This window comes from Misgurnus anguillicaudatus, chromosome 5 (assembly GCF_027580225.2).
Source record: "Misgurnus anguillicaudatus chromosome 5, ASM2758022v2, whole genome shotgun sequence".
NCBI classification, from domain to species: Eukaryota; Metazoa; Chordata; class Actinopteri; order Cypriniformes; family Cobitidae; genus Misgurnus; species Misgurnus anguillicaudatus.
In genome coordinates, this window is record NC_073341.2 from 29,594,606 (window position 1) to 29,619,477 (window position 24,872).

At 38.9% G+C, this 24,872-nt stretch overlaps 1 protein-coding gene across 1 annotated transcript in view; it reads right to left on the reverse strand.

Moving 5' to 3' along the window:
* notch2 (notch receptor 2) overlaps nt 1–24,872 on the reverse strand; it is a 53,005-nt gene that overhangs the window by 15,234 nt on the left and 12,899 nt on the right. Inside the window, exons 2-14 of the mRNA XM_073867946.1 lie at nt 20,403–20,484; nt 6,616–6,881; nt 5,395–5,736; nt 4,700–4,822; nt 3,366–3,599; nt 2,928–3,083; nt 2,618–2,803; nt 2,376–2,489; nt 2,088–2,201; nt 1,717–1,950; nt 573–683; nt 256–448; nt 13–158 (exon numbers count right to left, since the gene is read on the reverse strand). Coding sequence (XP_073724047.1) covers nt 13–158; nt 256–448; nt 573–683; nt 1,717–1,950; nt 2,088–2,201; nt 2,376–2,489; nt 2,618–2,803; nt 2,928–3,083; nt 3,366–3,599; nt 4,700–4,822; nt 5,395–5,736; nt 6,616–6,881; nt 20,403–20,484 — 2,301 coding nt within the window. The remainder of the gene's footprint in view (nt 1–12; nt 159–255; nt 449–572; nt 684–1,716; nt 1,951–2,087; nt 2,202–2,375; nt 2,490–2,617; nt 2,804–2,927; nt 3,084–3,365; nt 3,600–4,699; nt 4,823–5,394; nt 5,737–6,615; nt 6,882–20,402; nt 20,485–24,872) is intronic.

The following is a 24,872-nucleotide window of genomic DNA, read 5'->3' on the forward strand; positions in this document are numbered from 1 at the left end:
TTTCCCCTTTACCTCCAAATCCACGGGGGCACACACAGGTGTAGCCGTTTAGACGGTCATGACAGGTTCCACCATTCTCGCAGGGGTTCGACTGACACTCGTTCTTTTTCCGTTCACAGTTCTTTCCATCCCAGCCAGCCTCACATGCACAGCGGTACCTATGCGCACAAACATACTCGGCATTTAACTAAATTAAGCCAGAAAACTAGTTAAGCTGGGGAAATAACATCAGAAATGCATAGCGGCCAACCCTACCCATTCTGCAGCTCAACACACTCTCCGTGCTGGCAAGGCTGGGGGCTGCAGTAGTCTGCACCAGTGTGACACAGAGGACCATGCGTCCCAGCCGGACACAAACACTGAAAGCCGTTGATCTTGTCCACACAGGTCCCTCCGCTCAGACATGGCATTGAGTTGCACTCGTTTATCTCCACATTGCATCTCTCCCCTGAGACAGACAAGAGAAAACAGTAAAACTGGGTGACAATCTACACAGAAGTTGTAAAGAATGGTTCAAGAATGAAACGCATTTGCACACATTTGTATTTGTGTCCATGTGTGAGTGAACAGACCTGTGTATCCAGGTTCGCACACACATTTGTACTCATTGATTCCATCCTCACAGATTCCGTGCTGGCAGGGATTACTGGCACAGTCATCATGGTTAATCTCACAGTTCACACCTATGTAGAGGAGACAAAGACGATGTAAGACAGGTACAAAATGCTCGAAAGCAAAACTGGCAGATGAAAAGACCGAAAAGACTTAAGGCAGTGTGAGTTAGACTGTGGCTGAATCCCAAACCGCCTACTTCCATACTATATAGTATGTAAAAAGCGCTATTTTGTGTACTATATAGTATGGAAGTAGGCGGTTTGGGATTCAGCCTATGTTTTCTGGGTGTGTTGTAAGGAAGCTACTTTGTGTCCAGCAGGGGGAGTAGTGAACTCTGTTTTCTTTGAGACCCTTAACAGTTCAACAAAATAAAGCAAGTTGCTGGGTGGTGTGTTGGGATTTTTGAAGATCTTTTAAATTGTAGCATATTATGGAAAACAATTTGTTAAAGGGGACATATTATGAAAATAGGGGACATATAGTGCATCTATCAACCTAGAAAATGTGAAAAAGATCAACCCAGTAACTTATTTTGGTGAACTATTCTATGCAAGCATGTGAGAAAATAGGTCACTGAAATTTGGCTCCCCTTGTGATGTCAGAAGGGGATAATACCACCCCTTAATCTGCACCATCCAACCACAGCACTGCCATTTAGTGCAAAGATCAGCTCATTTGCATTTAGGACACACCCCAAAACGGCACATTTTTGCTTACACCTACAAAGTGGCAATTTTAACATGCTATAATACATTTTTATATGGTACTTTGAGCTAGAACTTCACATATGTACTCTGGGGACACAAAAGATTTATTTATTCATCTTTTAAAAAGCCTTGTGAAATGTCCCATTTAAGACGTATGGTGTAGACCATTTTTCTAAATGTGCAAAAATACATCATTCGAATATCCTCTTGATAGTAACATCATGAGCGCATTAACATCCTTAACTCAAGTTACGTAGCACTGCTTGTTCAACAGCTAAAGGTCATAGAGGGTGGAAAGAGGTAATAGAAACTAAACTACCACAATCTTTGCTAGTAACATACAGCAAGGCCCCTTGAAAGCCAGGAAAAGGTAAATACCATGTTTGAGACTCACCTGAGGTTCCTGGCAGGCAATTGCATTGGTACATGTTGACCATGTCAAGGCAGCGTCCACCATTTTGGCAGGGGTCACTCAGGCACTCCCTTATTTGATCATTGCAGATGCGACCCGTGTAACCCGGGTAACATCTGCAGAAATATGATGCAATCCCATCTATACATTCACCATGGTGGCAGGGAGCTGGTTCACAGTCATTGATGTTCTCCATACACAGCGGCCCTGTGTAACCTTCAGAGACCAGCATATGAGATATAGAAAAAGTCAGTTTCTATTTCTTTAACATGATGTATTGCTGATGTTATATTAGGCAACACTGTAAATACAACAAACAAGATTTTAATAAGAGTAGGAGTTTATGACGCCACCTTCAGCACATTCACACTCATAGCCGTTAGGTCGGTCTACACACTTGGCCCCATTTTGGCACGGAGTGCTGGCACACTCATCAATGTCAATCTGACACACTTCCCCAGTGAAACCTGTGGTCAAAACATACACATTTATCAGCTGAATCAAAAGTATCTCCGTAGACATGACTTGAATGACTGTCTTTGAGGAAGTCAATACATACAATCACAGAATGTTACAATGGACATGTGAAAATTGTAGCAGTAAAGAAGCAATCCTTCGGCATGGGCTAGCATTATACTCACCCTGAGGACACATGCAGATGAATTGGTTGACCTGGTCCACACATTTGCCATTGTTGAGGCAAGGCGAACTGGCACACTCCTTAATGTCATTCTCACAGTAATCTCCCGTAAAGCCTATGGACGAGAAACACAGGCACACTCAGTAGATGAATAAGAGGACATTGTGCCAAATCATGTGTGTCATCATATGTCTGATTATAGCGGCCCGTTCTGTGTGTGTGTGTGTGTGTGTGTGTGTGTACCTGGCATACAGATGCAGGTGTAACCTCCTATCTGGTCCAAGCAGGTGGCCTCATTCTGGCAAGGACTGGAGCCACATTCGTTTATGTCTACCTCACAGCGGGGGCCTTCGTAGCCCGGAGCACAATTACAGGTGAACGAGCCCTCTGTGTTTTTACAAAATCCACCATGTTCACATGGGTTTGGCCCTGATGGATAGCAAGTGAGAAATAGAAAGATTAAGTCAAAAAAAATGTGCGTTAAGAGACTCAAAAAAGTATTAGTACTGTCTGCATATTGAGCTGCTTTAACTTCAGAAAATTGCAGTCTTACCGATGACACACTCATCGATGTCGTCCGCACAGGTGCTGCCTTTGTATCCCAAGGCGCAGTTACAGTTAAACTTGCCGTTGACCGGGTTTGTGTCGCACTGAGCACCCATCTTGCAAGGGTTACTGATGCAGGCATCATTAATGTGACACAGCAAGCCTTGACCACAGAAACAATTGCTATGGTTATGAAAATGTAATAGCTGGTTTAACATGGATTTAGTGTATTATATAAATAATATTCATAGAGATTCTTCTAACAATACACTATTTATGATATGTCTGTACTGATTAACTCTTTTAGGGCGGTTTAACCTAAACCCTGTCTGGGAAACCCTACCCCAAAGTCTCTTAAAATAACTATTGATTATCAACATAGTATTTACCATACAGATATATTGAATTGCCTGAAGTAGATCTCCCTGTGGTGGTTGTTACTTACCAGTTTTGCCAGGGGGGCAGCTGCAGATGAAAGACGCAACACGATCAATGCAGGTGGATCCAGCGTTACATGACGATCCAGCACAGTCATCGATGTTCTCGGAGCAGTCGGGGCCACTCCAGCCGTTCACACAAACGCAGTTGTATCCGTTCAGTGTGTTACTGCACGTGCCTCCATTCTGACAGGTGTTGGGCTGCATCTGGCATTCATCCACGTCATTGGTGCAAAACTGACCTGAGATCAAAAAAGTCAAGATTACAGGACATTAGTATGTATGAGTAATGCTGCTTTTACACCAACCGCGATAGAGGCGTGAAGCGCGAGTGATTTCTATGTTAAGTCAACGTGAAGACGCGTTGACGTGCGTCTGGACGTCTCGCGGCACGGAAGATGCGTTTCTGCCCTATTCGTGCATCTAGTTCGCGCAAATTGAGCACCTGGCGCGGTACGCGCGAATGGTGTTTTTGTGCATTTTGTGTTTGAGGCGAATTGGCGGCTGACGCCCAAGTTAAAAATTTTTAACTTTGGTGGAATTTCGCGCCGCGTTAACCAATCAGGAGCCTGCTTGCTGCTGTGGCGGCAGCCCCACCCGTAGTCACTCATTCGACATGAAGGAATGCTTGATATTGTCCGTGAGCAGTCACCCGGAGCTATACGACATAAGTTCTTATTTCTATAGAGACAGGAATAAAAAGGACCTCGCTTGAAAGAGTGTCAGTGAGGACATTGGGCAACCTCGTAAGTTGTAATACACATTTCACTTTTGAGTCACGTGATGTTTATCGAACCACGGCATTAATTTTCCCCCTATAGTAAGGTGACCAAATACAAACTGGTAACTCTCTCGATAAATGCACAATCAACATCTTGCAAACAGACAATCGCATAGCACTCGCCCCTCCCACAAAAAGCGGAGTTTGCCTCTGACGCGCGTCAAATGCTTTCTTTTTCCGCGTGTCTACTTCGCTCTACACGCGCGAATGCATTCAAACTGTTCAAGCGGCAAACTAAGCGCAGTAGCACGATTTTGACGCCTGAAACGCTTGCTGTAAATGCACCATAAGAGAGTCATCTTAATAATGTAATGTATTTTTGTTAATTATAAAAACTCAAACATTTATATTACGTTCTTTTGTATCAAACACTTTTTGAAAGAGTTTACACTAACATCACATATTTTATCATTTTTACGTGTTTACTTATCAAACCCATGATCTTTGCATTGCATTTATGTACATTTATGCATTTGACTGACACTTTTATCTAAAGCTATACATTTTATTCAATATATAAGTACACAACACAGAGAAGGTAAGACTTCAACGTTTTCATACCAGTCCATTCAGCTGGGCATTGGCAATTGTAAGTGTTTACTCCATCCATGCAGATTCCTCCATTCTGACACTTGTGATTCGGACAGTCATCGATGTTCACCTCACAGTTTGTTCCATTAAAACCTGATTAAAGAAAAATAACGAGGAAAATTATATCAAACTTACCCTAAATCCCATTAATTAACAGGTTTTAGTGTCATAAGAAGCTCCGTCTCACGTCAGCAATATTAAAATGTAATTACTCAACTTTAAAGCTCAAACAGACATTTCTCACGGCTCGGGTTTACTGCCTCAGGTAAGAGACCGGTTTTGGCGTGTTCCTGTGTTATCTTCAAATGTTACATACTCTTACAGATTCTTTAAAACCTCTCTCTGTGTTTAACCCCAAACAAACATAGATACAATAAGCGTCTCGGATGAAGTAGTGACCATTAGAACCTTGTGTTTTTGAAAACAGCAGAATGTTTGTTTAGCCTGAGATGTGACAAGATCTCGCTATATTATAACGCTACAAGAAAAGCTGCCTTGGTGATATCAGATCTTATCTAACATTTTACTTGGCCCAAATTCAAGCTTACATCGAAAAATAAATACAAATACCTAGGTTCAGTTCAACCTGAACAATTTAGTTTCTGCTGCAGTTTTGCATTATCTTTTTGAGGTAGGATTCCTGTTTTCTCTTCTAAGAAACTAACCTGGAAGGCAGTGGCATACGTAAGTTGTATCCGTCATCTGGCGGCATGTTCCACCATTGTAGCAGGGAGATGGAGAGCACGGTACGTAAGCCGACTCGCAGTGACGGCCTGTAAAATTTGGTGGGCAGTTACATCGATACGACCCTGGTGTGTTCAAACAGATGCCTTCATTCTTGCACGGAGAAGGGGTAGCGGCGCACTCATCGGTGTCGTTAAGACAACGAGGGCCATGGTATCCAGGGGGACAGGTACAAGAGAAATCCCGGTTGGGCAGAGCCTGGCAGATGCCTCCATTGGCACATGGACTCGACAGACAAGTGTCCTCACGTTCACAATGTTGACCTGGAAAGGCAATATCAAAAACATTTACATTTAGGCATTTAGCAGATGCTTTTATCCAAGTTCAGCGATTTATCTTAAGAGGGCAATAGTACAAAAAAAAACTATCACAAATAAACAGCCTTGGATTACCAGAATAGTTTACATGGATAATGTTGCCATTCATTTTCACTTCACACACTTTACTTGTGTCTAGGTTGGATTGTTGATTTTTGTCCCACCTGTTTACATTAACTTAACTTATGTTTTGCTTAGAAATTTATCTAGCAACTAGAAAAATGTGTGCATGTGACCACTCGTGTGCGCTCTTAACACATGATTTTGCATGCAAGTTTTTAAAAAACCGCCCCTAGCCAGTCAGAAAGCCTATACTGATCAAATTACATTGGTAAGAATGTGCTTAAAATGTAAAAAACATTTAAAGATTTAAAATCAAATAGCAAACTGCTCACCTAGACAGCATTTAAAGAAAATTCAATTCAATTTTATTTATATAGCGCTTTTCACAACTAGTAATTGTTTCAAAGCAGCTTTACATTAATAGAAGCAGGGGAAACACAGAAAAATCGATAGACAACATAAGTAGCAAAATACAGCGGCTGAGATTAAACTGAACAGGTGAGCGGATTAATATATAACGTATAGAAGGGGGTGCTAGGTTGACTTCCAGGGGTGGAAAAAAAACCCTAGGAGAAAAAAACAATGGGAAAAGTCCTAGGAGGAAAAAAACCCTTGTAAGATATATATATTTATATTTATATTTATATATGAAAACAGATAAGGCATCATAGGCAGTATAAATCCTATTTTGCCCAAATGCTGCCCAGAAAGACAGCATACCTGAGTTTGAGACACAATGAAGTAGTGAAAATGAAATCTGACCTGTCCATCCACGGCCACACTGGCATTTGAACTGGTCATTGGGGAGGAGCGAGCACGTCCCACCATTGCTGCATGGGTTGTTAGGGTAACAGGTTGAGTTTTTCTGGATTTCGCAACGGTTGCCGGTAAAGCCCAGAGGACAAGTGCAGCTGGGGCTTCCAGGAACTCCAGTCACGCTCACTGTGCATTCGCCTCCATTCTGACAAAAACCTACATAACACGGGTCCCTGTGCTGGCAGTATTCACCCAAGAAACCAGGAGAGCACCTGAAACACAAAAAAAGCCAAATTAATTCTGTGTTATAAAATCATCACACTTGAAAAATACTCTCACGGTATTTTTATCTTTCTCAAATTTCGTAGAAACATAACATTTAGTGTGTAGATAATATATAGAGATAGAACCTGAACAACACATACAACAATCTAACAGCAAAGTTCAGTAAATGGACAAATACCTTCCTCATTAACAATTTACAATATCTGTAACAATTTATCACATTTAGATGGGAGATTTAGTTTCCTTTCCACTTATTCTTATAAGTATTACCGTACACACGTGTACAATGACGCATATCATGAGACACTGGGATGCATTTCTCACTACAGCTCTCCAGAGTCTCAGCACATGACCAGAGCTTGAAGAGGAAATTACACGATTGCAAAATAAGTTTGACGAAAAAACAATTTTTTTCTCTGGCTACTCTTTCCTCACTTTTCTCAACTTATCTGACCTTTTGAGTTCCTTCTATGTTAAAGTGTTGTGGTCTAGACTTCCCAAAAAGACTATGAATAAGACAAAGCTAATGAGAAGGTGACAGTAAGGTGTTGTTTGTTGTAAGTTTTTTATTTTAACAAAGCAGTAAGTAGGAGAAGGGTGTGGGTTTGTGTGTTGTAAAAAAAAAGGTGAAATGAAATATTTTGATAATAAAAGTAAATTCTATCATAATAAGAAGCATACAGTTACAAACATCTCTTCATGTACTATTTTGGCACATGATTTCAAATGACATACAAACAAATTTTGTTGTTTTTTCCACACTTAAGGGAAAAATGTTCATTACCGCAACGTGTCCATGACTGGATTTAGGTTCTTTCACATGGAAATATTTATAATTAAAAAATCTAAAAAATAAAAAGCTTCAGTGCATGTTATACTATAAACATTTAGAGTAAAGAAACATGTGGTATTTGGTGATCATTGGTAAATGGAGAGACAATAATGAGGAATGTAAATGTGTCCAAGACCAATTTTCTCATCCTCTGCAACAATTTTCAATCATTGTTTAAGCCCTCCAGGAACTAAGATTTTTTTTTAAATGGTTGGAAGGGACATAATTGACTGTGACACTTTTTAGTTCTCATTACCGAAACATGAGAAATATCATGTTGCGGTAATGATAATTTTTGATAATGATAATCTAAAAAATGTAAATAATTCTATAGGAAATATCTTTAAATCCTCTAAAAATAATGGTTATTGTAAGTTTAAACCTTAATTTTATGTGCTAAATTTGCTTCAAGTACTTTTTAAAATTCTGATGCTGGACACCTTCTGAATCTGGATTTCGTGAGAACCACCCAATTACATTAGGCTTTTAGCAGATGTTTATGGCACGTGCCCATTTTAAAAGCTAAATATATCTGTATGCACGCACGCTTGTGTGTGCACCACGGCGTGCTGCCATGCAGGTGCCGGCCTCCCAAAGGACGGTCAGGTAACAAAGATGAGGGACACGAAGAGGCTCTTTTGTGAATGTCTGTGTGTGTTTGTGTATGTGTGTAGTCCCGCCCGTATGCCTATATGTATGCACCTACTTGAGATTTCAAACAACCCATTTCTCAAAGCGTGTCGTACACAGAACACACACATTCACCCATCTGATATAGCTGCGAAGTTACAGCCTTGGCTTACAATCAGTGTGAAATCTTCACTTTTTTTATGCCTGTCAGGGGTGGGTGAATTGAAAAGAAAATACAGTTACAGGCGATAAATCTTTCTATATATACACACACACTATAGTCAACAAAACTTTATGTTGTATACAATTTTGACCCTGCACATATATACATACACAATCTTTACGCTCTGCTTTTGATGCACCACCACAGACACTTGTTGCTGTCTATTTTATATCATTCAATCAAACCCCCGCCGTCTAGTGCATGTTATCAAGATGCTAGATGCAAACATGCATCCTCCAAGTGTAAAATCGGGTGGACGCGTGTCATAAAATAGCAGCGAGAGTCTGGTCACCCCGCACAAGTGTGATCTGGCCCTGTTTCCAGCTGTGTGTGCGCGAGTTACGACATGCAGCTCTGGGGAAAAAATACACCCACAGTGACCCTCTGGTCACGAGATCACAGTGCCGCTGACAATCAAACAACAACAAACACACTTAAACTCGGCGCGAGCACACAGCCTGGGCTCAGGGGACCGAGCCGCTTTCAGCCTGACATGCAACTGCTGTCACATTATACTATTCAAAGACATGGTAGGATCTTTTGGCTTTATCTCAACTTGATTTCACCAGGGAGGAGTGTGTAGACCACTATCTCTTTTTTAAGTGTCTCAAATATTCAACAAAAAGCTTACAGCCTTTGGAGAATTAACGTACTGTTAAGTTATTTTGTATCAGTGTTGTAAGGATGAGTGATATCTCCACAATTTAAATTAATATCTCTGTATCTTTTAAAATACTCAATATAAATGCCTTTATTATCGCATTTACTTGACATGCAAAATGTTTTGTGTAAACTTAACACTTTTTATTAAATTAACCCCTTTATGTGCATTTGACATTCAAGATATTCTGCAATTTTATATATCAGTGACGGCCGGTGACATCTTTTTTCAAGGTTGCTCGATGTAAAGTTTGTCACAACATGTATGTAGCTCGTTGTGTGTGGTTCGTTTTTTTTGTGCATCAAATGTCTTGTCAAAATAAGTGCCTGCTGCAGATGCATCTAAAGGGTTTATGAGAAAAGAGACGCTCGCGTTTGTTAAAGGGTGTCTTTACGTGTATTTTGTGAACGTGATTGTCTCTTTTATCAGAAACATTATTGACGAGTGTGCAGCAGGCACTTATTTTAACAAAACACGTGATGCACATGGTTCACATGACGCAACAAACACATATTTTGAAAACGCAAGCAACACACTTGACACTTTGTTATATATATTTATTTAGCACAATTCTCTATATTATCCTATAGATTGTTTCTTCGAGCGCACGTGCAATGACGCGATAAGCGTCTGGTCTGAACTTTACTTCCCGGTTTCTGTTTGTTTAATGGTCTGACTAGTTGCTGAAACTGAACTTTTAAACAAATACCTTGTCGAAAATAACAAATGTTTTGGGTTCCTATGTAATCTGTGTGTTGTTTATTTTGCTTGTTATATAAATAAACTAATTTAAAAGGACTTTGTTGTTATTTATTCTTCGCAGAGTTTACTGGAACTTACGTGATGACCACGAAAGCCACGTGTTTATGTTGTTACTGCTGAAACCGTCTATATTCAATATATGATCCGATTCAGGGCTCAATGCTAAGAATGTTTTCTACTGGCAGTGGTTCAGATTTTTACAGGCCATCCTTATTGTCAAACTCTGCTATTTATACCACAGACCTGTTGAATGCTTTATTCTGAATAATTCTTATTCTTGCTTGTTTTTTATTTTTTGCAAAAGATTTTAGTTGTTGCCCAATTGTATTCTTAGCTTACGCAAGCATATGTTTACCTAAAACAACAGTACGTTTTGCTGTCACACTTGATTAAATGGCAGTCAATCTCTAAATCTCCTACTAATATAGATTCTTATAAAAAGTGTATTCAATAATATAATATAAAATATGACTACACTATGAAATAACAATCTTCCCCCACCAAGTGTGATGGTGATTTACACACACATTCACAGACTTAAAATCAACTACACACAGCAGCTAAACTCATCTATAGATTTCTTTGTTATCCTTCGTGCGTTTTTCTCTCTCCTTCCCTTCATACTCGCTCTTTTGCTTGAGGTGTCAGATTTCTACAGATGGTTCATATTAGTGCCCCCCTCCTTCCCTCTCTCTCTGGCTCACTGACCTCTTCATGTGCTATCCACGGGGCCTGGGGTGAGTGGGTGGGGGAAAAGCTCTTTCTAGTTCATATTTTTACGAAACACCTCATCAGGAATTTGATTTCAGCCCACTCGCTTTCTCATACAAAACGTCACCTAAGAGTTCGTACCCCCACCCCCAACACCACAGTACTGAGATTATCTAATATGAACCAGGCGAGGGACGAGATAGTTTCACAAGAAGTTGGCGAAATGTTAAATTTTTCGTCACACAAAGGGCAACTAAAATGGCTTCTTTTTCATTACGTCCTTTCTTGGTCTCTTTTTCGTTCAAAGAAGAGAGTCAGACATATTTATAGAAGCAGTCAGCCACCCTTCTTCTGCTCTGTAATCCATCCATCTTCAGCTTTCTCTAATTTTTGCTGGAGAGGCGAACAACCACAGGAAAAACAGAGCAGAGGAAAGGGGGAGGGGTATAAAACGAAAGAAAGCGACAAGGAGGGTTGAACCACAGAGAGGAATAAGAAAGAAAGAACGAACGAAAAAAGCAAGAAATAAAAAAGAAAGAAAGAACGTAAGAGAAACAGAAAAAGAGAGAGAGATTAGGAGAGAAGGGTGGAGTACTATAGGCTGTAGGTGTTGTGGTCGAACTAAACGTGGCTTTGAATACATATGTGCTATAAATCTGATCCGAAAACAGCATGTTTCATTGAAGGGAGGGTTCTCTGTTCTAAATATACTCCTCCTTTATATACTCTTACTCCCTGTGTCTCTCTCTCTTCCTGTGACGCTCTTCAATGCTCTCTTTTCTTTTCACTCACTGTACCAATTTTCCTCTGCGGGTTGATGAAAAGCTTCATTGTGCCAGTGTAAAGTCTGTACTCAAAAAAACCAAATCTGAACCTACAAAAAGTTGGCTGAACAACTTTACATCTGAAGTTAGTTTAAGTGAAGTTTAAAGGTCGTGTAAAGTCAGATATTAAATGTGTTCTCAGTTTGTCACACCACAGACAAAAGTTTTATTAACCTTCTGGCTAAATTTGAAGTTTTCAAAATCTTGGAAAAACAGGCAGAATTCTCTTCCCTAGCAGACTCTGAAGGCGTGTTCTCTGTCGGCTCTGAAGCCACGCCCCCTGTGGGAAAGCTACCATCTTTGTCGACTTTGAAATTCTGTTACAACCTTAACGGTACATTCACACAGGACAAAAGCGTTAACACTTGACGGAAGGCTTGTCTGAAACGTGGCCAACAGCCAATCACAGTGGCCGCTACACATGCTTCGGTATTCCATATACCTAATTGGCTGGCTTTGCCTAGGTTATTTGCATAAGGAGATTTGATTGGCTGATGTACGCAATGCCGCTTAAAAAGTTAAGAAATGTTCAACTTCTGCCGCAAGCAATGGCTGTGACACAGCTCCGCCGGATCCACAATTCAGTTCGGCAACGCTTGATGTTACCCATTAAAAGTGAATGGGAAGCGTTAACACTTACGCCCCATGTAGCCGCTACACATGCTCCGGTCTTCCATAAACATAATTGTCTGGCTTTGCCTAGGTTATTTGCATAAGGCGATCTGATTGGCTGATGCAGGCGTTGCCACATAAAAAGTTGAGAAATGTTCAACTTCTGCCGCAATCAACGGCAGTGATGCGGCGCCGACGGATCCACAATTCAGTTCGTCAACGCTTGATGTCACCCATTAAAAGTGAATGTGAAGCGTTAACGCTTATGCCCCGTGTGAACGTAACGTAATGGAAGCTTGTGTCATGATTGTGTTAGGTGCGGGGCCATGTTCTTTGTCTCCAGTGCATCATCAAGCCACAGTTTTAGCCCCGCCCAAATAATCTGGAACACACAAATGTGAATAAACCGTTTAACAGTGTAACTCCAGAATTCCATACTACACTTTGTAAAGGGTTTCAGCAATACATTTCTAATGCTACGTACACACCAAACGCGGAGCATCGCGTTACTCGCTCTAGATTACTCGCGGGATTTAAGTTTGTGTCATGCAAATTTTTCGCTCAAGTATTTTCAACTTGGGCAAAGACACGTTTTGAGGCAAATAGCGCGTGTTTTTGCGGCAAACGCGCCACCCATAACGCGTCATTCGCATCGCCCCACGGGAGGACGCATCTGATCGCGTCTTTGCATTGACTTAATCTACTCGCGCAAATCGTTGAACTCACGTCTGGTGTGAACCCACAGTAACATTTATAATGTGTTTAGAAAAAAAATTCTGAATTGGGGACTTTTATGTTTAACTGTTACTAATACTAAGACGTGTTACAAAACAAACAGCTTTTAACTTATTTGACAGAGCTTAATCAAAACAATAGACAAACTAAATAGTTTGGAATGAACTGATTCATCATAGTAAATGCTATCAATTAATGGTTTTAAAGTGACAGAAACAAAACTTTTAAGGTTTACTGAAAAGGTTTTAGGCATTGTAAAAGAAAGAAACATTTTAACCGGATTCCGCCGAATCAAGATCTGCAATTATCCACAGAGTCTTTGTTCTAGATGACAGGAAAGGTGGTCTTTATATATCCCCTAGAGGTCTAGGGGTCAACAGCACACCCATCTACACAATGATGGCTTTGCCAAAAAGAGCGGGACAAACTACCATTAGTTTAGCAGATGGAAACATTTACCGTGCCGCCTCACATGACCTTGATGTCTGTGTGATCTTTTTTAAACAAGGTGTAGCATTTGCAAATATTTCCATCCCCATTGATTTGTTTGATGAACAGCTAGAAAGAATGCAGATGTTTGTCTTGTATTTCGATATTGGCAAACATCAGCCCTACACTTCCTGAAAATTCCCCTAATATAGTTTTCTAGCTCCAGGGATCATCATTCAATGGAATGCTAACAACCACTAACTACCTAAACAGATAGTTAGTAAATTACTTGCCATTAACCAAAGGGCTCTCATTCCAAATGCCCCATGGTCCTTTAATTGTAGGGCCAAGTCCCCTGGAGCAATCTGGGGTTAAGCACCTTTCTCAGGGACACAATGCAGATAAGCTCCTTGTTTAAGATTGAACTCACTACTTTTGTGCCTGCATCTAGATTCCTAATAATTACCTCCACCCCAATGTGGCACTTAGGAAAAATCTTTACCTTAGGAAAAGGTTAAAAATTAAGCCTGTATGCCGTGTAACCTAAAACCTCAGCAATGTTAACACCACAAATCTGTTTGTGTTTCTGTGTGTCATTGTTCTTACAATCACATCATCTTTCTGCCACTCAGCTCCACTTGTCAGCATGGTGTGTCGTGGGTTTAAGGCCTGGTTGCCACATTTCCCACTATTATGTGAAGCCTCCAAGTGATAGAAAACGTTTGTGAGAATCAGTGTGAATGTTTTCAATAGACTCAGCTTGACATGGGACAGCCCCTTCTGGCCTGCAGCAGTTGTTGACAAGCCTCGCACAGGTTAGCTGGCAAGGATGACTAACTTTCTTTCATGATTTGCTGTTTTGTACCAGTGTGTGTTTCAAGCACACGCACAAAAAAAATCACACATTTTCACTAAAACAGACAATGATGATAACCCTTACTACAAAAATGCAACTTCCTTAAATTTTGCTTATATGAAAAAACTAGTTCAGTAAAGTATGAGTTCACACAAAGTATGTGTGTATGAGTTAGTGTTGGGCGATATGCCCTATTGTGAGATTGTCCTATCGTCAGCCTATGATTTTGCTGATACACAATAATATCGGGGGGGGGGGGGCAATAGTTTACTCATTTATTTGTTCATTTTTTGGTGACATTTAAGGTGAAAGGCATGTTAATGTGAAATGATGATGATAATAATAATAATAACTAAATCACCAACTATCGTAATGAAAGCGTGCTATCGGCCATATGTCTGACTATCGTCCACAGTCAATAGTATTGTTTATTGGCACAACCCTATTATGAGTACTCAAGAAAGACTGATACCTAGAAGTTTGTACTAATTATAATTAGGGCTGGTCCGAATACTATTTTTTGAGCTTCGAAGCTTCGGTAGTAATCAACACCGAATATTTAAAGCTTCGGAGGGAGGGGGCAGAACATATTCTTCTCTCTAATAAAGGCAGAAATCTCTGTGTATCTGTCTGTTTGCATTTTTATTATGTCGAGAACTGTTTATTCTATCGACTTCACGCATGGCGGGTGTGTTGCTGCAAAACCGAGAAAGTGCAGTGTTGCATTTTGTGCCATATAGACACACGTTCAGAATAACTTTTAATAACATTTTAATCTCGCCTTACACGTGCAGGGCTTATATGCTTTGAGAACAGACACTGCACTAGTGATACAAAACACAGGTCTGTTAACAGCAATGCTTTTAATAAGGTAGCCTAACATTTTTCTAACAAACAAAATCACTCCCATATCAGATATTGTCAGCACACCAATTACTGACAGTGTAAAAAGTAACAGCTATTTAAACAAAAGAGGAACAACAAAGAATTTCAGCGAACTGTACTAAATAAAAAACACGGATCATACTTTTAATATCAAGTTTATTTACAGACCCTCAGGCCATCCGACATGTTGGTGACTTTTTTTGTCAGTAGAACATTTTGCAGAAATCCCAGTGCTCTGACATATAATGAAAGTCAACGAGACGCCACCTTTGATAGCTTTATTATTGCCAATAGGTTTACATTATGTAAGGGTTAAGGGTGAAGTATAGTCCATTTTTTATGTGTATGCGAGGGTCCACAAACTAGACGCGGTAGACGCAAATTTGATGCCTCAAACGTGGCTGGTGTGAACCCATGGTAAGGTCCTATTATAACTGCTGGAATGTTAAAAAAAAGTATTGTTAAATAATGTGAAATAAATATAGTAAAAATGACATTCGAAATGTAACTTGTGCAATGGTGAGAAAATTGGCAAAACAATTAGGAAAATGAAAAATTATATTTGGTTATTCTGTATTATTATAAGTTTTTCATTTTATTTGACTTCGGCCAAGAATTTTCTTTTCGGTGCATTCCTAATAGTAAATACATAGTCTTCTGTAAAACCAATGTGTCATGACCAGTCTTAACTAATATAGCTTCGAAGCTCTGTGTGTGTGTAAATGGTGCTTGAGTAAATCACAGCCTCTGCTTGCCACTCTTCACACACGGTTGAGCTGTTGACTTTAGCTGGAGTGTTATCAACTTAACTGGGTACATGCCTCCCTCCCACCCTCTCTCTCTCTCTTTCGATCTCCCCCTCTCTTTGACAACTAGAGTTTCTGGTTGGTAGTCTGTCTTCCTGAGGCCAACACACTTTGAATGTAGCTTTGAAACAAATCAGCCCAGCCTCCAGGCACACCGAGTTGAAAAGAGACAGAGGTGAAGACGGACAGGCATGAGAGAAGGATAAAATAAAAAAACAGAACAATAGAACACGTTAAAAGAAGGGATGGTATAGCACGATGATTAAAAAGGAAATGAGAGAAAGAGAGAGAGAGAGAGAGAGAGAGAGAGAGAGAAAGGGAGAGAGAGAGAGAAGCATAACAATGAAAATGCCATAAGAAACAGAAGAGATGACTGACAGATAGATGAGGAGAGAGGTATTGACAGGGTAATTTCTCTCTCTCTACCTCTTCTATCTCTCACCAGCAGGCAGACACATCTCCAGTTACATCCTCTTAAGCATTAAAAGACATCTCTATACTGTTCTGCTCTCCCCGCAGGCACATTCTACCTGTCAGATCAAACAAACGCCAAGCAGACTCTACTCTCCCTTCCGAATGAGGGGGCGCGATGGGGGAAAGGGAGGAGGGCAGGAAGCGAGGGGTAAAAATTAATAAGTTTGCACCCCTTATGCAGGCCAAAACAAAGAGATCTTGTTTGATGTGGAGGAGGGAAAATACGATTCTGGGCAGAGAAAAGCTATTCAAGCCAGTCTTACTTCACTGCACTCAAAACACATAAACGCCGCCAGCCATTCCCTTTCTGCTAACCTACTCTGCCTGGGAACAGTGCAGAAGTTAAGACGTCTTTAGCATTCAGTGTCTTTACTAGTGTTCTGAACACTAAAAACATTTCATTATATTCATTAAGTGCTATTTGATGAAAGTGCAGGCATGACACATTATGACACAGACCACTAAAAAGGCAAATATCATTCTGATCTTTCAGATGTAAATAGCAGCTATGTTTTGAAACTGTGGTTCAAGTAGAACGCTAAAATGGAAATCCTGCAATTCTCCTTATATGTACAAAACATATTTTCAAGAACGATGACACATACATGCACATCTAAAACCTGATTGAAACGCACAAGCATACATGACACAGATGCACGCAAAAAAAAGACACAGATAGGTGACATACAGCACAGGTGACGCACTGCTTGGTTCTCACACTGTGGCTACAGGCTTGCAGACACACCGGTCTGACCACTCATACAAACACACACCCTTCTCTGCCAGCCTCTCTCACAGATCTCTTCCTGTACTAAGCTCTCAGTGTCAGAGGGAAAAAAACAACAAAAAAACACCTTGTTGACTTTGGTTCTCGGGTGTCACCTCACCTACACAGAATGTATTAGTAACTCCTGAGAGCACCTTGTGTCAGCCTGTTCCATTTTGAGATCGCACGCACACCCAGGCAGCCATTTCAGGTTGCTGAAACAGTGCCTTCTTCCGATCTCGAGTAAAGTCATGCAGAGATCCTGAACTTTATAAGCATTCCAGGACAATGCATTGGAGAACTCGAGCCGTGTAGAGTCTAGAGCTGTCGGGTACAGCAGTGAATGGTGTTACAGCCAATACACTGTAAAAAAAAAAGTTTAATCAACTTGAATTTAGAATTCATTTAAACTTTCTTGACTAGTGAGTTGCAATAAATTATAAAAAAATAAAGTACGGCTGCAACTAAAGATTCGTTTTATAATCTATTAATCGGGCAATTATGTTTTTGATTAATCGACTAATTGGATAAAAACCTAAATATTTACTCAGATTTTTCACTTATAATAGCTCAATAATAGGCCTGGGTATCGATTCAGATGTTCCGGATCGATCCGATTTCGATTCATAAGCTATCGTATCGTTTCGATTCTCTGTTCGATTTTGATTCTCGGGTCGATTTTTATACTCGATTCTCAATTCAACTCAATGAATATAGATTTAATACAAATACTTTATTTATTTAAAAAAACTGTGAAAAATAAGTTGGTAAGGTGGGTAATTAATAAAAAGAAATTAAGAGCAACCAACCTGTATATTACACTTTTTTATTTTAGGTACACTTGGGTACATTAAAACAGAACCCCTCTCTAATTTTCAAATGCGTACAATTATGTTAAATACAATACAATTTTGGTGCAAGATGAAAAATGTATGCTGAAAAAAAGTCAAAACAGTCGCATTCCTTGATCAAACAGGATTAGGTTATTTCGTTAAAAAAAAAAAAAAAAACGATTAGTGCCCTTTGAGAATCGATTTTTAATCGACCACGTAAAAAAAAAGGAAAATAATTTTTTTTGCCCATCCCTACTAAATAAGGCACTAAATTAGGATCTTTATGTGTAGAAGTGTACTTTTATAAGTGCAAAGGCCACACACTACAACAGAGTTTTACTAATTTAATCTTTTAGATTTTTTGCTTTAAAAGGGACATATGTAAATTTGACTTTTTCCATGTTTAAGTGCTATAATTGGGTCCCCTAGGAAACCTAGAAAATGTCTAAAAAGAACAACCAAGTAACTTAGTTTTGGTAAACCATTATCTTCAAGCATGTGAAAAAATAGGTTATTAAAATGTGGCTCCCCTTGTGATGTCAGAAGGGGATAATACCACTCTTAACCTGCACTACCCAACCATGGCACTGCCATTAAGTGCAGAGATCAGCTCATTTGCATGTTAAAGGACACACCCAAAACAGACAAATTTTTACTCACACCTATAAAGTGGCAATTTTAACATCCTATAATATATTATCTATATTGTATTTTGAGCTCAAACTTCACATATGTACTCTGGGGACACTTAAAAAAGTGTTGTGAAATGTGAAATAAAAAAGTATGAAGAAAAGCAGAAGCATGTCCGCGCTTGTCTGACGGATGTGCAGGAGCCTGTGACGTCACAGACCAACTAATCGATAATGAAATTTTTCTTGACAACGAATTTCATAATCGTTATTACTGATTTTTCAATAGCTGTTGCAGGCCTAAAACAAAGTTCAACTTTATTTTTATATTTTATAGCAACACTTCTAAGGAATCTTTGCAGTGTACCAGCTGCATGAAACATTTTTGGCACATTGGATTATGATCTGATAACCTGGGAAAACTTTTTTGTCGGTTTAAGACACCTTTCTTTCTTTCTACTTTGAATTAAAACCACCAATGAGATCCTCTAAATATCTGCATTCTTTCTGCTAGACTGAAAATAAATGTAGAGCAGATGAATATGTTTATGTTCTGGTTCTCTTCTATTTCTCCTGGATAAGATCAAAAAGATTTGAGCCAGACGCAAACCTGGGTTGGAATCAACAATTGCCTAATTTGTTTCTTTTTAATATCTCTTAAGCACATAAATGCTTAACTGAAAAAGCAATTTGAAAAAGATGTGTTAAATAAGATAACATTTTATCTGGGTTCTCTCTCTTGACTCACAAATCATACATACACAAATCTTATTAACTCCAGTTAAAAGGACCCTACATTTTAAGTGGATAAGTGATGATGAGTCTCATAAATCTGAGTTTAACCCATTTTGGCTAAATCTGAACCTGTGCTAAAGGTCTAGAAATGACTCATCTTCTTTTCTTGTAACATGTGTTGTGAAAATCACAGAAGAGCTGATGTTGCAACTTTTGGTTGCAAATTACCAGAATTAGGAAACACTTTATTCCTTAGAAGCCAAGTAATTCCACAGCTTTATGAAATGGTTTTTATCTTGAACGTGTTAAGTGATCTATGCATTTCTTCCCTAATTCAACGTAATCCCAATCTTGACCTTGTAAATTTAATTTCTCTGTTCTTTTCATGTTGTCGTGTTTGGAGATAGGACCGTTCTGACTATAACCCAAACCCAAAGTGTAAAAGATTGTTTTCAAGGTAAGAGAGATAAGTGGAATTTCTAAAATATGTATCCTCGGCTGTAGACTGTACGACGCGGATTCCTTAAGTACTGGGAAAGCAGACTCTCTGTGTTTCACAGGCCATTGAAATGTAACGTGATAGGTTTGTTAGCAAGAGTTTATTTAAGGCAATGTGATAAATGTAACCTTCAATCATACATCATAAAAAAAACACAATTACAAGCTTAAAAGTGCCACAAGCAATGCTCAACAAACAGCACTAAAAGAGCCAGCAAAGAAAACTTCTGTGTGTTAAACTTAGTAACCACAAGAATTGGATGTTTTTTTACCGTTTTTCCACTCCAACTGCTACTGGTCTTTTTTGAATCCGCTTTGCATAGTTTTTCCCTACACTCGGAGACGGTTTTAAATGCACCGCAAAGACGCATGCACACAAAAAGCTATCCTTACAGCCCATACTTCTCAATGTATTGCGGGAGTTAAAGCAAAACAGATTTGGCAATATTTGTAAGTGACCCAATTTCATTAACTTAGAAATTGAATTAGGCAATGAAGTGTTGTCTCGTTGTCGGATTGTTCCAGTTCCCATGAGGGATTTCTCTCATAAAGCTTTGAGGGGATTCAGACTCGGTGGAATTTAACTCTGAAAGTCGCCTTGTCTTACCTGCAGTAGCCTGTTCCATTGTTGAAGGTGAAACAGGTAGCATTGTTCACACAAGGCTTCACAGGATCGACACACTGCAGAGCTGTGAAGGGAAATAAAAACACTGTTAAGACAACATCACGTGCTGTACCAGAATTACAACATTGGATATCACTTGTATACAGAAATACTTATGGCAGATAACGGTGTTTTCCATACACTGATTTATTTGTTACAGCCTGCCACAAAATTAAAATTGACCAGCACAAATAGATTTTTGCACATCGTGTTTTTCACTACCTCTCTTTTACAGTACAGGTTCGTTACAGACACCTGTGGCGTCAGCTGGCATGCTCCATTAATACCATCATTTAAAGGGCACCTATTACATTGCTTAAAAAACATGGTTTATGGTTCGAAAAACAAATTATTTTCCATATAACGTAAAAAAAATGTGTAGTTCCAGATTTCACTCGCTTCATGAAACGCATGGATGTTGTACAAAACTCATTGATCTGAAAAGCGCTGTGTCCCTGATTGGCCAGCTAATCTGTACGTTGTGATTGGCCTGAATACCTGACGTCAGCCGGAAAATGTGACGCTGCTTACCATGTTTGTAAGATTAGCTCACAATGCAATGCTGACAGGAGATAACTTCAGGCTGAGTGCGAACCGGGATGAATTATGATAATGTCTGTCTTGTCTACATTACCAATTCTAGGAAGTAAACTGTAAACTACAATCCGTGTGTTTGTTGTAGTCCAAGAAAAGAGATTTACGTTGGAGACGATAACTTGCATCATTGTTTACATTGGGGTATGTACCTTTTGCATATCGTTAACATACTAATACACATTACACAGCAAAGGAAATGTAAAATCGTGAAACGGACCATAGGTGCCCTTTAAGGCTGGGTTATACTTGACGCATCAGCATGTGTGCGTGGGGAGTAGTCAAACATGCATGCTAAGCAGTTTGCGCGTTGCTTCGCGTCCGAAAATGACAGACCTTACCGCATATTAGTTACCCATTATTCACCCATCTGCTCTGTCGGATGTGCCACCACAAATAAACATTCTGTGGGCAACCAATTTGATTGCAGATACTATGCCTCCATATTGTCTAACCAGCTTTTAAACAAAAAAAAATACATTTGCAATAACAGAATTAACAAAATAATAAGTGAAATCAATCAATAAAACAATCTCAATTTAGTCAATTAAATGACTAGCAGGGCTCCAGACTGCCACCAAATGGTGGCATTTTGCCACCAAAGTTTGAGAGTGTGCCACTGAATTTTACATTGTCGCACATGTGCAACCAGTAAATTTGACCTTTTTTGTGATGTGACACTGAATTTGAAACAAATGAAATTACAACAAATTACATCGTTTGAGGTAAAATCTAACTGGGTGATTCTCACGAAACCATTGAAACACCACGGCACTAATGATTTTAGCTATAAAATGTGTAATATAGTAATATTAAAAAGCATCAGAATTAACACAATAATGTGTTCTACCTTGCACAATGTGTGATTTCAACATAAGAATTTATAATTTGTCAATTTTATCTCATTTTCTGCTGAAATTCTCATTACCGCAATGTGTCCGGCTGTGTTTGAACATTTTTGCTAGACTACTTTAGATGACAGAAAAAATATTTACTGAATATTCATGTATAATAATAATGAAGAAAAATTAGGAAAATGATGTGTCCATGCCTGATGTTCTCATCCTCCGCAACACTTTTTGACAACAGTTTAAGCACACATACAGAATTTTAATAAAGTTTGATTTTGAGTGACCAAGCACATGGACCAGTTACTTCAAGATGGCTACCAGGTAAGATCATTTTTTTACAGTTAATTTGAAATATTGTCTTGTCAGAATGCTTACACGACATTTTGATTATCATTACCTCAACAGATGCTTATTAAATGTTAATTTAATTAATAGAAGCATAATACTTTGATTTTAAATGCATGTGCAGAATCTCCAAATTATGTTCTTTCAGGTTTGTCATGTCATTTTGAAAATATGTCAGGGTTGATGTTTTCTGACTGTTGCGGTAATGAGATTTTTTAGGACTCCTTTTTTAAATTATGATACAAAAAGTGTTAAATGATAGGTAAAAGTTTTTAAATTAATGTTCCCATTTACTCTAGACTTTGTTTTTCAATGTCTGGTGGGAAAAAAGTACATTTAAGTAATTTTACATTTTCATGCTTGACATTTTTAAAACCAAGTTTTCGTGAGAATCACCCAACTAATGTTTTGTATTTACTGCAGTTATACACCAGTACAAGCATAATTTTATCAGTATACAATAGAGCAATCAGGCAGCATTGCCATTACCTCATGGCGTTAGCATCATTATGTTCAGGTTCAATCTTATTTCCAGCTAAAATAGCAGTCTGCATTAGGGACATTTAACTATTTCTTTCTCTTAAAATGAGCAGCTCGTCTACACAATGGAGCTGTATGCATCACGCCCATCCATGACATTTATAATGATGAACTTTCGGCGCTACATCCTCTAATATTGTTATTTAGTTCCAAAAGCGTTTAACACTTTTCACATCGCTCCGATAAAAAAATTTGTTCAATTGTTCAATAGTTCAAACACTTTTGCTTCATTTTTTGATGGCTTATGCTCTACATTTTTTAAATAATTGTGAACTCCCATTTTGCCATGTGTTGTGCCCTATTATCACCAATTATATCTATGGAGTAGGGTTGGGTGATTTGGCAAAAAATGTAATCTTAAAAATTAAAATAAAATCAGAACATTTGAACGATTCATGATTATTTTAGTCAACATAAAACATAACTACAACAATACTGGAGTTAACATTCTCTTTCCAATAACATTCTTTTTATAAGATGCAAAAACATTTGGTTAAAGAAACTGAAGTTCTAATCCAAGTGCACTTAAGGAACATAAACATAAAATCAAATTAATAAAAAAGGGAAAATTGCCCAGCCCTACTATGGAGCCAATGGTTAAATTACTTCTATAGGTACTGTATTCTTTATAGATTGAGTTAGGGGTGGGCAATGTGGGGAAAATATCATATCATGATTGGTTTAGACAAAATCGCGATTTCACTATTTTATCACGGCTCTTTTTCGCGTTGGTTTTTATAAACTATATTGCCATTACTGAGCCTTAATACAGCCATAAAAATGCAGTCCTACAAGCTAACAAATATTTCCGCTGAAAGTGCACGGACAGTACGCGTACAACAGCATATGAGCGTGAAAATATTGAAACAGGACACTCCACTACAAACAACTGAACAAAGGAAATAGACAGCATTTGCACAAACACTATCATTTTCTCTTATTTTCACTTCTTCCAAGAACAGAAAGCTGTGGAGCATTTTCGTCACCATAAGGTTTGATTCCTGTTCTTTGTTTTCTTGACGTTTTATCTAAACTTTGTTTGCAATGGTGGATCGGCTACTTTTCTTCACTTAACCTCAATTTTTTAATGAACTGTAAATGTTGCAAATCAGTGCTGCCCTGACAGCCTGGTAGAGTAATAATTTGAATAAGAAGTCATTTTTAATGCGTATGTCTCTGAACACGGTCGTCTGCGCATACCCGCGGTGAGTATACTTTGAAAGCGTACACGTCCGCAAAGAAAAGGTATACCCGGTTTTTACCTCGCCTTCATTTAGCACGCACATTGTCGCGTACTTGATGTAGGCATTAATTACGATACAACGAAAAAGTGGATCGTGGAGACATTTTAATCATTCACGATCAAATATCGTCATATAGCACACCCCTTGATTTGTGCTCTTAAAATGCACTAGATTGCAGAAATTACCTGTACAATACACACAGTTTTCTTACAAACCCCCCTAGAGGAAAGTACGTTGAGCCCCCATAGTATCACATAATTCAGTGGGAAACACTGGATCTGAAGGTGGCAAAAATATTCTAAGGTCACAAAGCAAAGAAAAAACCTGCAGTACAACGTAACCACAGTACTCCCTCAGATACATACACTGCAGACGGTGCAGCTGTTGGGGGAAGAGGTGATAGACAGAGGCAGAGCGACAAAGAAACAAAAACAGTAAGCCTTTAAAGTACACTCTCAGAATAGAAGTACAAAAGTTGTCCCTGGGATGGTACCTTTTAAAAGGGTCTTAATATGTACCATTTAGGTACCGATATGCACCTTTGAGGGGCCAATATGAACCTTTTAGGTACAAAAGTGTACTTTTTGAAAAGGTACCGCCCTAGTAAACTTTTTTGTACTTTCTTGTACCTTTAGAGTGTAGCATTGCACCAGACAATGGAAATTCCAAACTGATCAAAAGCTTTCACTCATTTCCTCTCAAAATACAGGAAGCACGTGGACGTCACAGATCTGTACGTCGTCACAGTGAACGTCTTCTTGTATTGTAACCAATAGTCTAAATGTTATGAACCAAACACATTTTAAGCACTTTTTTAGATATGCTCTGCTTCTAAAGAA